This window comes from Parasteatoda tepidariorum, chromosome 6, assembly GCF_982258835.1.
Source record: "Parasteatoda tepidariorum strain Cologne lab strain chromosome 6, Ptep-v5.0, whole genome shotgun sequence".
NCBI classification, from domain to species: Eukaryota; Metazoa; Arthropoda; class Arachnida; order Araneae; family Theridiidae; genus Parasteatoda; species Parasteatoda tepidariorum.
The window spans coordinates 102,840,963-102,856,529 of record NC_141760.1 but is presented as its reverse complement, the minus strand read 5'-3'; the positions used below and the strand labels follow the sequence as shown (position 1 = coordinate 102,856,529).

Genomic DNA, 15,567 nt, shown 5'->3' with positions numbered 1-15,567 from the left:
AATAAATAAAATTTGTAGAAAGTTTAATGTATTCATATTTTGTAACCAATAAGATATTATTTCAAATAAAAATAAAATCTGGGAAATTTAAAGAGAATTGTAAAATTAATTTAAAATAAAATTTTGCAGTTCATTTATATGTAGTCATTCTCATTCGATGACACTTATTATTATTATTTATTAATTTATTTTCAATTTAGTAACTTAACACAAATGAAAATTCTTTTCGTTATGAACATTGTAACATAAATAACACGCTCAAATTTTATTAAAACGTGTTATTTATTTTTTAGATATTTCTTTAACTTAGCCAGGAATAGCAAAAATTACGATTTTTCCTTTAATCCACATTTAGAAAATGGCGCACCTCCCATTCAATAATAATCCAAAATAATTGTTTTTATATAACTAGTGGCGCCATCTATTAATTATTTTTGAAACCGTTTTTTTCTCATTTTTGAATCTTCGTTTAGCGAGTTATAACAGTTGTTTTTCGGTATAACATTTTAATACCTTTAAATTAATAATATTATCAGTCGTATGTAGAAAAAATGGAGCATAGCATGCGAGAATTAATTAGAAATTGCGATGGTATTTCAATTCGTAGTATTTTTTTTTTTTTTTTTAAATCTTCGTTTATTAAATTATTTTTCTTACTTTTTTCTTGTTTAACCTAATCTTCCTAAATGATATTTTTTTGTTATTTATAAATAGCTTTAGTTTAAATAGAACCAAATAATAATAATAAAAAAAAACATTAAATTTTTTCATAAAATTTTCCCACTTTTAAGTTTAAATACTAACGGTAATATGTAATTCCTTAAATAAACATAAATATATAATTTTGAAATGTTTTGATATCACAGCTTTCCTTCAAAAATATTTAAAAAAATAAATATATGTATGTAAATGATCTAAAAATACTTAAAATAAAATACCGCATTACTAAATCATTTTTTTTTCGTGTGTGTGATTATTTTTAAAATTAGTTAATTATTGTAATTATTATGCTAATAAAATTTAAAAAAAGTTAGATAAACTGTTTTTTATCTTTTTTAAGCTATACATTTTATTTGTTACAATCAAAAGCATAATTCGGAAATGAAAGTCAAGTTGAAATTTTTATACTTAACTTTGCAGTTTATGTTTAGAATTTTTTCAGTTTTTTGTTATGTTTAGAATTTTACTTTAAACAAATTTATGTTATGCTATGAATTTTTTAAATTTCGTAATATATATATTTATGTATTATAAAAAACGTATGTAATGTTTTTATGTATTATAAAAAACAATTCTAACAAAAATCATTCAGAACTCGTCTGCTATATTTTCATTAATTATAATAATTTCATTATGTTAATAATAATGTTAATAATATTAATAATAATGTTAATAATATTATTGATAATGTTAATAATATTATAATATTTTCATTATGTTAAGAATAATATTAATAATAATGTTAATAATATGATCTATAAGATCTGTAATAAGATCTGTTACAGGGTGAGGAAGTAAGACCTTATTTCTTTCTCTTGTTGGCAACAAATAATTGAAATATCAAGCGTGTGAGCTGTCATAAGCAGAAAAGCGCAAACGTACATGTTTACAAATTTCTGAATCAAAATTCTTTTTCTCTTCTCATCAACCAAAAGTTGAAACAGACATATTTATAAGTTGGGAAGAATTGAAAGGTTAAAAGTGAAAAATTCATAAAAACAAGCAAAATTTTCTATATTGTGTTTTAATTGTACTTGTGCAGGTTCAATTATAATAATTTTTTTTCACTGTTATTTTCAATTTTTGAAAAAAATGGATATATTAGTCGTTCTGTTTCGTTTTTAAGAACAATAAAAAAGGCGTGCTCGAAGATCTGAAGAGAGAGTTGATGACTGTTATGACAGAATGCGTTCTGTCAATTTAAATATAATTAAAAAAAGGCGTGCTCAAAAATTAGAAGAGAGAGTTGATGACTGTTATGAAAGAGTGAGTAACGGAAGTGCTCTTATGCATGTTGTTTGTTATTTAATCTTTTAAAACCAATATTTATTTAATTTTTCAAAAACGGATCAGCAGCTATTGCGTCTTTTTGAATTTATTATATAAAATATTTACAATTGTATAAAAACGTCGGTTTTTTTTAATAAAAAAATGGGAGCTTTGGAGAAATTTTAAATTGTCCTCTTCATCTAAAAGCAGTTAGAAACCATCTGGCTCAAAGTTGGCGAGACCGTCGGAACTTGCTGACGCGAAATTCAATTTCTCAGAAACTATTCAACCGATTTCGCTCAGATTTTGTATTTTGCCATTTAAAACTACATACTTTAGAATGACGTAAAAAACTGTATACCTTACCATTCAGAAAGTTTTCTTCAACTATTAACAAATAAAAGAATGAAAAATAATAAATATATACTTAAATGTATTTTCGCATGGCATTATCGTTGAATAAATGAATTATATAATTGTGTGCAAAATTTTTTCAATTCGCTTAAAATGTTTCGAGATGTAAAGAAATACGCAAAAAGTAAAATTAACGTTATGGGGTCCAAAATTTGGATCACTGTCCTGACCAAACTATGGGGACCATAGTTCCCAGATTGTGGCTACCGGCGTCAGAAATCTGAATGCATTGAAAAAAAAGGCATTTTTATTCTGAGTAAGTACGTTTTTGTGTCTGATTTCGTATCTTAAAATATCGTCTGTAGTATTTAGTTAGCATATTTAAGTTCATCCCCTGGAACCATTAAGAATGAATCCTAGAACGTGAAAATCCGGTCATTAGATCAAAAGTTATTCAGAGTAGTCCATTTTTTTCCTTCTTTTTTTTTGGCGCACTGTACATGATTTCTCATTTTGTCAATTGTCACTATGAATATGGAATATTTTTGCATTAAAATAAGCTAATTTATAAGTCTTTTTTTTAAATTTATATTCCAATATTATATCTTAAATTTTAATTAGCTAATTAATTGAATCTCAATTTAAAATATTTGGATAGGACTGTCTTGTGCAAAATAATAATAATATTGATAGAGCTGTTAAATTGGATTTTTTTTCACAGTTTATTTATTTCTGGGAGATACAACTGACCTTGGTCAGCTTCTAACTGCTCTGCAAATGCGAGGTCACCTTGCTACAGGAAAATATATGGTAATTTATGTTGACATGGAGACGTACTCAGAAGAAGACTCGGCCAAGTACTTCAGACAACGTAAGTATACATTCAATTCGTTTCCATTTTTCAGTATGTACGCATAGAAGATTCCAGGCAGTTAATGATCACCGTTTCGAATCTTACTGTAGTTCTCGAAAGGAAAACTAGATAAACTTAAAAATAAAGAATGAGAACAAACTATTTTTTTTCACACAGAGTTGAAAACTTGCCTGTAACTTTTTATGTTTTATGTTAGTTCTATTTTTCGTAGATTTTAGCTTGGCATCAAAAGAATTAACGCCTGTATTTCTTAGGTTTAAGTTACTTCTATTTTTCGAAGATTAGCTTGGCGTCAAAAAGATGATGCCTGCAACTTTTTATGTTTTTAGTTCTGTTTTTTTCGTAGATCAGCTTGGCATCAAAAGAATGAGTTGCCGGAAACTGTTCTTGTTTTAAGTTAGTTCTGTTTTTTCGTAGATTAGCTTGGCGTCAGAAGGAAGACTTGCCTGCTACTTTTTATATTTTATGTCAGTTCTCTTTTTCGTAGATATTAGCTTGCATCAAAAGTATTGACGCCTGTATTTTTTATGCTTAAGTTAGTTCTATTTTTCGTAGACTAGCTTGGCATCAAAAAGATGACACCTGCAATTTGTTATGCAGGTTGTCAAAAAAAGTTCGCTTTCGAAAAAAAGAACGAAAGTTCTTTTTTTTTGTCGAAAAAAAGAACTTTTTTCGACACCTGCAGGTTGTGCAGGTGTCGAAAGAAGTTCTATTTTTTCGAAGATTAGCTTGGCGTCAAAAGGGTGACTTGCCTGCAACTTTTTATGTTTTATGTTAGTTCTATTTTTCGTAGATTTTAGCTTGACATCAAATAGATGATGCCTGCAACTTTTTATGTTTTAAGCTAGTTTTGTTTTTTCGTAGCTTAGCTTGGCGTCAAAAGTATTGAGTTGCCTGTAACTATTTATGTTTTATGTTAGTTGTGATCGTAGATTAGCTTTACTCCAAAATAATGACCCGCAATTGTTCTTGTTTAATGTTTGTTATGTTATTAATATCATTTGTAACATCACGCATGTGTGTATTTATGCTAGTACTATGGTATTACTTTTATGTTGACTCAATTGTTACAATCGAGATTGAGATCCCAGTAACTGGGGAAAAATCTTAAAAATCAATAGAGAATATTGTTGTTCTAACTAAGAAGCTGATATACGTTTTCCAATGGTTTATTAAAACATATAATACGGCACATAAATGTTATTTACAGAAGAAATAATATATTATAAAGAACGCAAACACATATTTCCAGAGAGTAACAAATTTTAACGTAATTCTTTAACGTAAATTTAGAACACAACAATTTTCTCATTTCCAGATTTCCAAACATTATATATCTCGTTGTCATGGAAATACAAAATAATTATCGTTTAAGTCAAAACATCTAAGTTTGTTCTACATCTAAGTTTATTTTATATGGTAAGCTATTGTACTGTAAGTTCAGGGATTTGTTTACTACGTTTCACCAACCTCAAAATTGTATTCTTCTCATTTATTTATTTATTTGTTCGCTTGTTTGATTTTATTATTACAATCATAAACATTCAAAACTTCTTTTACTGCTTATATAAATTAAAAGCTTTGTTGATTCTAATCGATAGCATTTACTGTAAAAATATAATACTTTGTCCCATCTTAAAAATACCATTTGATTGTATGCTTCCGTAATAACTTGGAAATATTTCAATTTAAAAGAAATAAATGTTACATTAATATCTGAGCTTAACCAATAGATACTTGAAAGAAATTGTCAAGGAATTGATCAGAGCCTGACTAAGGCAGGGCATAAGGGGCAGTTGCCCCGGGCCCCCAAATCGAATAGAAAGTTTATTTTGCGTTTCCTTCTTTAATGAACTTTTTTTAAACTAAATATCAGTAACAGTGTAAAATCCATCGGTTTTATGTTAGCTTCTTCATTAATCTATCTTATGAGCACAATCTATATTTCGTAAATCCATAGCTTACTAGGGCGAAATTCAGCTAAATTTTCGCAATTACGATGGACAAATTTGGCCAATCAAAAGCCTGTATGTTTTACTTATCACAAAATGCGATACGTTTACAAAAATACAGGTTTCTGACTGGCTTCATTGAGCCATCGTAATTGCGAAAATTTAGCTGAATTCCGCCCTAATGTCAGTAAGGATGTGAATTTTTCTGCGGAATTCTTCTGATAAAGAAAGGAAGGATTTTCAGAAAATCAATAAAATGGACAGAATGGTTTTTCCTCTGACCATCGGAGGGGAGGGAAATTTTTAGCTATTTTAAGTTCTGATAAATTTTCTTGTTATCTATAATGAGGTGAAAATTTTAAATACCTCCATAAAGTTCCGTTTTACTGAAGTATTGAAACAGACGAGGGTCCCCAAAGAAGTTTTTGCCCCGGGCCCCTATTAGGCTAAGTCGGGCCCAGGAATTGATTACTTCAGGATTGTCCAGAATGCTTACGATTTTTACTTATGTTTTAGATGAAAAAGGTTACGAAGTGGTGATGATGGCTGCTCAATCTCTTCTCGTCCTCGTGACCACTCCACCTAGAGGAGACAACTACACAGAATTCGAGAACAAAGTCAGAGTGTATAATGGTGAAGAACCTTTCAAATCTTCCATTTCTACACTTTTTCCTAATCGTTCACTTGTAAGTAGAACCACCTCTAAATTTGTTCTTTCCACCTTAAATTTGTTTCGGAAAGAAATAAAAGCCATGATACTCGCAGTAATCTAAATTGCATTAAGTAACAGCAAAACAGTGAATCGAATAAAGTACTTTTAAAATGTTCATTCTCTGAACAGATAAAACAATTTACAAAGAATAATAGAATCAACAAAAATAATCTTAAGCAAGCATTTTTAAGGAAAAAAAAGTTTACGAACTAATTAATATTAGAAAAAAGTTAAGATCGGCTTTTAACGATCACTGGTTATCCTTTGGTCAAATGCTTTTTCTTTCTGGATTGACTCCGTTAAACGCCACAACATTTCAAATCATGGGTTGCAAAAACTGTCTCCTTTTGATGTCTGTCGTCGGATTAGCTTTTCATATCCTGCCTATGTACGTGTTTCAAAAATACTTTTCCTTCTTTAGCATTCATATTTATATTTAAATCACCGTCAAGCAAGTCATTATACGTTAATAATAAAAAGAATGTAAAAAATACTTTATATTATTATTATGCAAATACATTAAAAATGCCTGATAGTGAAAAGAAAAAGAAAAACGGCAGAGGTCGCTATAGCAATGACGACGCATGCGCACTGTTCACTATTACTCTCGAACACAGTTGAAAAATACGTGGACGCCATCAAGGCCAAACCAAGACCCATTTTGCCAATGGGTGAAAGAGTTAAAAAAGTGTTAAATTACAGCATTAATAAAAAAAGTCCGACTTGATAAATTTAGATTAGTTTACATTTTTCTTTTCCTCTGTACACTTTTACATATTATTATTGTAATTTTATTTGGATATTGATTCCGGGTGATGTTGCAGGTAATTACTCCCTATGCCTCGTATCTTTATGATGCTGTGACCCTCTACGCGGATGCATTAGCCAAAGCCTTGAGAAATAAAACTGATCCCATGAACGGACGGGAAATCATGCGAATATTTAGAGAACGTACTCAATATACAAGTAAGATTTTATTGTTTTTTATTATTTTTTTCCCCCAAGATTTTAACCCCAAGATTTTCTCGAAAGACTTAAACTTTAGAATTTGAGCCGCGATGGCTCCTGGGATAGAGCTCGCCTTCAAATGAAGTGAACAGGGGTTCGACCCCGGTGATGACTGGTCGATACGAATTCCGCATGCGGCTTGCTCCGACCACAGTGCTGACGTGAAATACCCTCAGTGAGAGTCCCCTTGCCGCCTGGTTAACCGTAGGAGGTTTTCGTGGTCTTCCTCTCCATGTAACGCAAACGCGTATTAGTTCCTTCAAAAAGTCCTTCACGAAGGCAAATTTCTCCCAATACTTGATCCAGGAGTTCCCATTGTCTTCTGGATTGGGTTCAAAATTACACTGCTGCGGAGTTGAACATAGTTGTAAACTCAAAAATTGGGTCGGCTGTTCAACGATGGTTACAACAAAGTTAAAAAAAAAACTTTTGAATTTAAGGGCCGGGATAGCTTGGTTGATAGGGTACTGTGTCCATGACCAAGAGGTTGTGGGTTCGATCCCTGTCGGCCGAAGACTTCCCATGTAGTAAATGGTGACTGATGCACGTTAAATCTGTCGAGTCACAAAGTCTTCCATGTTCCCATAATAAATCACACCTCTAGGGGTACTGATCCAGGAGTTTCCTTATCTTCTAGATTGGGTTCAAAATTGCAAGGCTACGGAGTTGAGCATTAGTAGTCGTAAACCCAAATTTGCGTTGGCTATTCAACGACTGCTGCAAAAAGTTTAGAATTTAGAATGCATGCTATTGAATTATATGGAGAAGAAAGTATGATCAGAATTACCAGTACATGGTAAAATTTACCGTGCTTCTGGATCTTCAGAAACTCCAAAAGGCTCGGTAATTTTTTGCCGGATTCGGTAATGATTTTGGTAAAATAACAATAAAAAAATAGTTTTATGATACGTGATAAAACTTGGAAAATGTGGTAAAATTTAATAATTTTACCATGATATCTTAGAGAAATACATAGAAGCCATTCTTACTGTTACATTTACTTTACAATTTTGTATATTTTACTAAATGTGTGGTAGCAAGAATTATAAATTTGAAGAACAGTATTTTCGGGAAACCGTTACCATATGAATGGAAAAATTACTAAATGAAGGGTTTAAATACCTTATATTTTGGTTTCATTAACCATATTTTTCTTTCAGAAATGTTTTTACAAACATGGTAATTTTACGAGAATTTTTTTCTCTGTGTGCAAATTGCGTTTTTGTGGATATTTTGTTGGTCTAAATTTTTAATACATTTTTAAAAATCGAATGTGCTCCAACTGTGCAACACCAGTGTGACAATTTCATTAAAACCACCATTACATTTTTTACAGATACAAAAAATTAATGCCTGTAAAAAATTGCAATTTTATTTTAACCTCGAGAAACAGAATTTTGTAAAGATATCTGACAACAATAATTTGCGTAATAATTGCGAAGTTAAACTAAAAATGTTTTTTAATTAATGATAAATACCTGTTTATTTTTCATTGAATTAAATATTCTATTTAATTTTATTTCATTAAGTATTTCATTTACAATTAATTTATATCTCATTTGGATTACAAAAAAAATTATTTTGCTTTAAATGTTTATTTTATTTTACTTTTTAATCATTTTGCAAAACTTTTCTTTAACTTGCTTATTTTATTATTTGATAAATACAATAAAGATTTTGCCAGAAAAGGATAAAGAAATAAAGATTAATATTGTATAATCGTTTTCGTATACTGTTATCGCCAAATATCATCAGCTCAAGCTTTTTTTTCATATTCTTTTAAATTTCACCATTATGGTTACTTAAATCAAACTTATTTTAAAACTTGTCATTGGTGAATCTAATGGAATATTTCATATAAGGTGGAGTATTGTTGGAAGAAAATGCTATAAACAGCGCTCTGAAGCTCTTCAAAGATTAAAAATTCTCACAATTTAAAAAAATAAACCCATCTTTTCCCTCGAAAATTACAATTGATAAAAATCGAAGAAAATTGCAGTTCTTTCAATATATATTTACTTCAGCATACATAATCCAGTCAAGTTAAAAAGTCATAAAATAAACCAAGTTTACCTGAGAGTTTTTGTTCTGACTAATAAAATTTAGTTCTGCCCAGATGTTTTTATATTTAATTTTTTCATCTCTCTTTTATAAGATTATGTTACCCATTTCATTTATTTATTTGTTTATTATTATCATATTATTACTATATTATTAATATTTATATTTCTCTTAAAAAACTAAAAATAAGTAGACGAAATTAATTTACTCTAAAGTAGATTTTATTTTATATTTTATTTTATAATCGTCGTTGAACAGCTGACCCAATTTTACGGATTTATGATTACTAATGTTCAACTCCGTAGCCTTGTAATTTTGAACCCAATTCAGAAGACAACGGAACTCCTGAATCGAGTATTGGGAAAAATTTGCCTTCGTGGAGGACTTTTTGATGGAGCTAACCCGCATTTGCGTTACATGGAGGGGACGACCACGAGAACCTCCCACGGTTAGACTGACGGCAAGGGGACTCTAACCCATGATCCGTCTACCACTGACGATATTTCACGTCAGCACTGTGGGCGGTGCAAGCCGGATGCGGAATTCGTATCGACTGGGGTTCGAACCCGGTTCGCGGCGTTAGAAGGCGAACGCTCTATCCCCTAAGCATTCGCTGCTCTCTAAAGTAGATTTAAAATTTTACAACTAGTAAATGAGCGATCCTTAAGGACCTTCCTCTGTGACGTCATTAAAACGTATATTAGTAAGTTTCCTTTCGCCCTCGTAACAGTAGAAACTTTTAATTTTGATCGTCAACGCTTTATTCTTTTTCATTTGACCTAATTAATTCGGTACATTTAAAGAGTAAATCCTATACAATTTAATATCTCTATCATACTTTCATTTACTCCTATATATTTATTTGTTAATTTTATTCCGTTATGTCGAAACAATTTACTATAAACATGGAGGGAAAATCTAAATTGATACTAGCGAAAATAATCTATTCCGTAATTATAACCAATAAAACCTCTTCGTATTTATTCTTGAAAATGAAGTTTAAAATGATTAATGATGCTTGGTGAGCCGTGGTAGCTCAGGGATTGGGTGTTTGCCTTCCAATGAGGTCCGAATCCCAGTCGAGACAAATTCTGAACCCGGCCTGCACCGGCCACAGTACTGACGTAAAATATCCTCAGCGGTTGACGGATCATAGGTTAGAGTCCCTTTGTCGCAGGCTAACAGTGGGAGGTTCTCGTGGTCTTCCTATCTATGATGTAAGCAAATGCGGGTTAGTTCCATAAAAAAGATCTCCATGAAAGCAAATTTTTCCCAGTGCTTGATCCAGCAGCTCCTTTGTCGTTAGGATTGGGTTCAAAATTACAAGGCTACGTAATTGAACATTAGTAGTTGTAAACCCAAAAATTGGATCGGCTGTTCAAAGATGGTTACAAAATAAAGTAAAATAAAATGATGTTTGGTGAGCCGTGGTGGCTCAGGGGATAGAGCGTTCGCCTTCCAATGAGGTGAACCGGGTTCGAATCCCAGCGATGGCTAGTCGATACGAATTCCGCACCCGTCTTTCATCGACCGCAGTGCTGACGCAAAATATCCTCAGTGGTAGACGGATCATGGGTTAAAGTCCCCTAGCCTTTAGTCTAACCGTTTCGTGTTTTTCTACTGCATGTAACATAAATACCGGTTATTTCCATCAAAAAGTCCTCCATGTCGGCAAATTTCTCCCAATGCTTGAACCAGGAGTTCCCTTGTCTTCTGGATCGGGTTCAAAATTACGAGGCTACGGGGTTTAACATTAACAGTCGTATACGCGAAAATTGGGTCGGCTCTTTTCTGATGTTTTAAAATAAAATGATGCTCGGTAAGCATATTTAAGTAGACATTTTATTGAACATTGACATAACTGAAGAGCAAGAAAAATAGAGAGAATTTAAAATATTTAAACACTCTGAAGAGACGCACGTCAAAATGCTTTCGTTATAAAATTGCCAAAGACATGTCGTATACCTTGGTAAAAAAAAAAAAAAAAAACCTTCGTGAAACCACAGAAAAGATTGCTCCAATTTCACTGTGACTGAGATTCGGGCACATCTGTTTATTTCTTGCAATTGATTACATCGAATAGCATTTTTTTAAATGTAACATTTACATATTTTGGCTTCATTAGCATCATAGAAAATTCATGCAATCATTTTGTATCCGCACGGATTTGTAGCGCCACCTAGTATAACTTGTAACACTGAGAGAAAAAGAGTGTGTGTGGAAGGAGAGCTGTAACGAGCTACAAAAAAGCTCTCTTCCAAATAATAATAAATAAATATTGTGAATTTACAGTCCGCTTATTTTCTGTTTATTGAGCGAGTTCATATTTACCTGAGCGTCGACATGAGTGGTCCGTCGAGCCGGAGAAATAATCAGCAAAATTAAAAACAATTAACGAAAAGAGTTTCGTTTTGAGTTCTAAGAGATAACCATTGTGGACAGTGTTACGAGAGAACTGTGGATTCGTGCCTTCCCATTCAAAGTAGGATTGTTTTGATTTTTTATAAAATACTTTAATTTACAATGTTTAAGAATTGTAAAAAAGATGATTTAAGGCTTATTGCCAGTGAACTAGATATAGAGATTAGTGATGATATGACTGTGGTAAACTTAATTGATATAATTAAAAACTGTGAAAAATATAAAACTGACTCTGAAACTGTTAGTGATCTTGTAAATTTAATAGTAGAAGAGCGCAAGTCTGAAGAATCAAAACAATTAAAGTTAGAGAATATAAAGCTCGAGAGAGCAAAAACTGAACTAGAAATTGCACGTATTCGTGCTGAGCCAAAGGAGCTAGAGAGAACAAAAACTGAATTAGAAATTGCACGCATTCGTTCTGAGCCAAAAGAGAATAATATAGAGCTAATTGAATCTAATAATTCCCTAGATTCTTTGATTAAGAGCATTAGAACATTGACCATTAAAGTGCCGAGTAAACCCGAAAATTGGGGATTCTTCTTTACGTCGTTAGAACGAGCATTTATAGTTAAGTGTGTGCCAGATAAATATAAATCTGAGATCCTTCTTAATCTGCTTGGAGAAAGATCGTCTAATATTATCACATATATAAGTGATGATGATCTTAATAATTATGAAAAAGTGAAAGAAATAGTACTTAGAGAATTTCAGCCAACGGCTCAATCTTGTCTGGACAATTTCAAAACAACCACGCGTCAGTTAAATGAAACGCACGTCCAGTTTGCGTCACGTTTAACAACTAGTTGGGAGTACTATTTAAAATTAAGAGATGTGACAGATTTCAAAACATTAAATCAGCTAATAATTTCTGATAAACTCTTCCAAACATTGGACAGGGAAACCGCTACTTATATAAGTGTAAAACAATCGGACACCTGGTTTGAACCAATTAAACTAGGAAAGGAAATAGATTTATTTATGACTTCTCGCGGAAAATCTTTAACTAAGTGCTCTTATAATAAAAGTCATAATGAAAGAAATATTTCTAAAACCTTTTTGTCTGATGTTAAGAGTTCGAAGTGCATTTTATGTAATGAAAATCACCCCCTTTATATGTGTTCTACTTATAAGAAATTATCTGTGTATGAGAAACTGCAAATTGTTAAAGATAATGAATTGTGTTTTAATTGTCTTGGTAAACATAAAGTGATGTCTTGCAAATCAAAATATTCTTGTGCTAAATGTGGTAAAAGGCATCATATTTCATTACATTTTAATCGAGAACATAATTATTCCGCGAAATCAAAAATAAGAGAGGAGAACATTATGAATTCAGAATCGAATAAAAAACAAATTGATAGAGGAAATCCCCCCCTCTCTCCACTTGCTTCTGAATTTACACCAGCAGCATGCGAAGAGCAAAACACAGGCGCCAATATCTTTTCGGCCACGAGTAGTTATGTCTGGAATAAAAACAAAACAGTTCTTTTGAGTACTGCAATTTGTTATTTATGTGATTCTTTTGGAAATGAAAGTGAAGTTCGTGTTTTATTAGATTCGGGATCTATGTCTAATTTCATAAGTAAAGAATGTGCAGATCGCCTACAATTGAGAAAGAATAAAATAAACGTAGTAGTGTCAGGGTTGAATGATTCAGCTATTTCTGTTAGGTCTCAAGTTAATGCTACTTTAATAAATAAAGCCCGAACTTTTGAAGCAGATCTAAATTTATTAGTTGTTCCTAGAATTACGGATCTCACACCCTCAAAGAAAGTAAACAAGTGTATGGAGGGGTTAGAAAACATTAACTTAGCTGATGAGTATTTTCACATTCCGCAGAGAGTTGATTTATTAATTGGTGCGGAATCTTTTTTTGAGCTAATCAAACCTGGGCAAATTTACCCTCCTAACTCGAATTTAATCTTACAAAATTCTGTGTTTGGTTATTTAGTTAGTGGAAGCATATCAAATATGGAGGATAATAAAATCCATTGTGGGTTAGTTAAAGAAACTCTTGATTTAGAACAAACTGTTAGAAGTTTTTGGGAGATAGAAAATATCGAAACTGAAATAATTGAGAGTAAAGAAAAAATTATTTGTGAAGAACATTTTAAAAACAACTGTGCTAGAAATTCTGAGGGACGGTACATAGTAAAGATGCCTTTAAAAGAGGATCCTAAACATTTGGGAAAATCTAAAGAGTTTGCGTTTAAGAAATTAAATCTGATGTGGAAACGTTTAATTAAGGAGCCAAATTATTTATCTTTATATAAAGATTTCCTTCATGAATATTTAGAGATGGGACACATGTCAGAAATTTCGGATGATGAGGAGGAAGAGGCCACTTACTACATTCCCCATTTAGGAGTTTACCGCCCTGATAGTCAATCAACTGTCCTAAGAGTTGTTTTTAATGCGAGTTATCCTACCTCAGCTGGTAATTCCTTAAATTCTTTGCAATTAAATGGAGGCATAGTTCAGAGTGATTTATTTTCCATCATGACAAGGTTCCGTAAATATGTCTATGCCTTCACAGCAGACATAAAGAAAATGTACCGAATGATCTTAATTCACCCAAGCCAAAGAAAATTGCAGCGTATTCTTTGGAAAGAAAAAGAGGAAGGACCTGTCAAAACCTACGAGTTGAATACCGTCACTTACGGCACGGTGTGTGCACCATTTCTAGCAACTCGTACATTAAAGCAAATAGCTATTGATGAAGGAGAAAGTTATCCTCTTGCTGCTCCAGTCATTGAAAATGATTTTTATATAGATGATGTGTTGACCGGCTCTGATAATTTAGCAACTGCAAAAGAACTTAAAAATCAGTTAATTGGTATTTTAGGAAATGCTGGCATGCAACTCCACAAATGGCATAGCAACTGTGCAGCGTTAGTTTCTGATGGTGAAGAAATATATAATTTTACTAACTGTGATGGAACTCAAGTGCTAGGAGTTTCCTGGAGTCCGAAGAAAGATAGTCTTTATTTTAAAGTTACCTGTAGTGCATCACATAGAAAAGACTCGAAAGTTACGAAGCGCTGTGTCTTATCCACAATTGCACGCCTTTTCGACCCCCTTGGATTGCTTGGACCAGTAGTGTCAAAAGCAAAGATATTTTTGCAACAGCTATGGTCTTTAAAACTGGACTGGCATGAAGAACTACCTGAGAAACAAATCCAAGAGTGGAAGAAGTTTGTCGAAGCTTTAAAGAGTGTTAACAACATGGAATTTGATAGATGTATACTTACAGAGGGAGCTGACATGATTGAAATTCATGGATTCGCCGACGCGTCAGAGGTTGCTTACGGTGCTGTTGTTTACTGTAAGTGTGTTAAAAATGGTCAAGCAGCGACTATCAAATTGATTGCTAGCAAAAGTCGGGTATCACCTTTGAAAAGAGTAACCATCCCAAGACTAGAACTTTGTGCCTCACTGCTTCTAGCCAAATTAGTGAAAAAAGTGATAAAAGCTCTTGATTTGCCTATATCCAACATATACTTATGGAGTGATAGCATGATTGTGCTTTCTTGGATACGTAAGGAGTCATTTCTACTTAAAACTTTCGTTGCCAATCGTGTATCCCAGATTCAAGACTTAACTAACATTGACAGTTGGAGATATGTACCATCAACTGAGAACCCAGCAGACATTATCTCCAGAGGTCTCGATCCTGATAAACTTTCACAATGTAGATTGTGGTTTGAAGGACCAAATTTCTTGTGTAACAGTGAATATCCAAATAGAGACATTCCATCCAGAGTTATTGAAGATGAATTTTCTAATGAATTTAAACTATCTAGTGACTTTAATTGTTTTATTAGTGATAATAGTAATTTTCTTGATAATTTTTTGGAAATTAGTAATAATTATAGTAAACTCATTCGTGTATTAAGTTTTGTATATAGGTTCATCGATAATTGTCGGAGCACTTATGACACTTCAACTGGGTCTTTGTCTCCAGATGAACTTAAAAGAGCTGAACTGAAATTGGTAAGTTTAGTGCAGAAACGGGAGTTCAGCAAGGAAATCAGAGATTTAGAAATTACAGGTGAAGTTTCAAAGCAGAGTAAGGTAAGAAATTTATGTCCTTTCATTGATGAAGAAGGTCTCTTAAGAGTAGGTGGACGTTTGTCCAATAGTGAATTGTGCTTTGACAAAAAATTCCCATTTTTGTTACCAGAAAAACATAAATT

At 32.2% G+C, this 15,567-nt stretch overlaps 1 protein-coding gene across 1 annotated transcript in view; it reads left to right on the top strand.

The window, feature by feature from the left end:
• LOC107454842 (receptor-type guanylate cyclase Gyc76C) overlaps positions 1 to 15,567 on the top strand; it is a 255,986-nt gene that overhangs the window by 163,480 nt on the left and 76,939 nt on the right. The window contains exons 4-6 of the mRNA XM_087166312.1: positions 3,065 to 3,214; positions 5,686 to 5,855; positions 6,706 to 6,847. Of these exons, the coding sequence (XP_087022438.1) occupies positions 3,065 to 3,214; positions 5,686 to 5,855; positions 6,706 to 6,847 (462 nt within the window). The remainder of the gene's footprint in view (positions 1 to 3,064; positions 3,215 to 5,685; positions 5,856 to 6,705; positions 6,848 to 15,567) is intronic.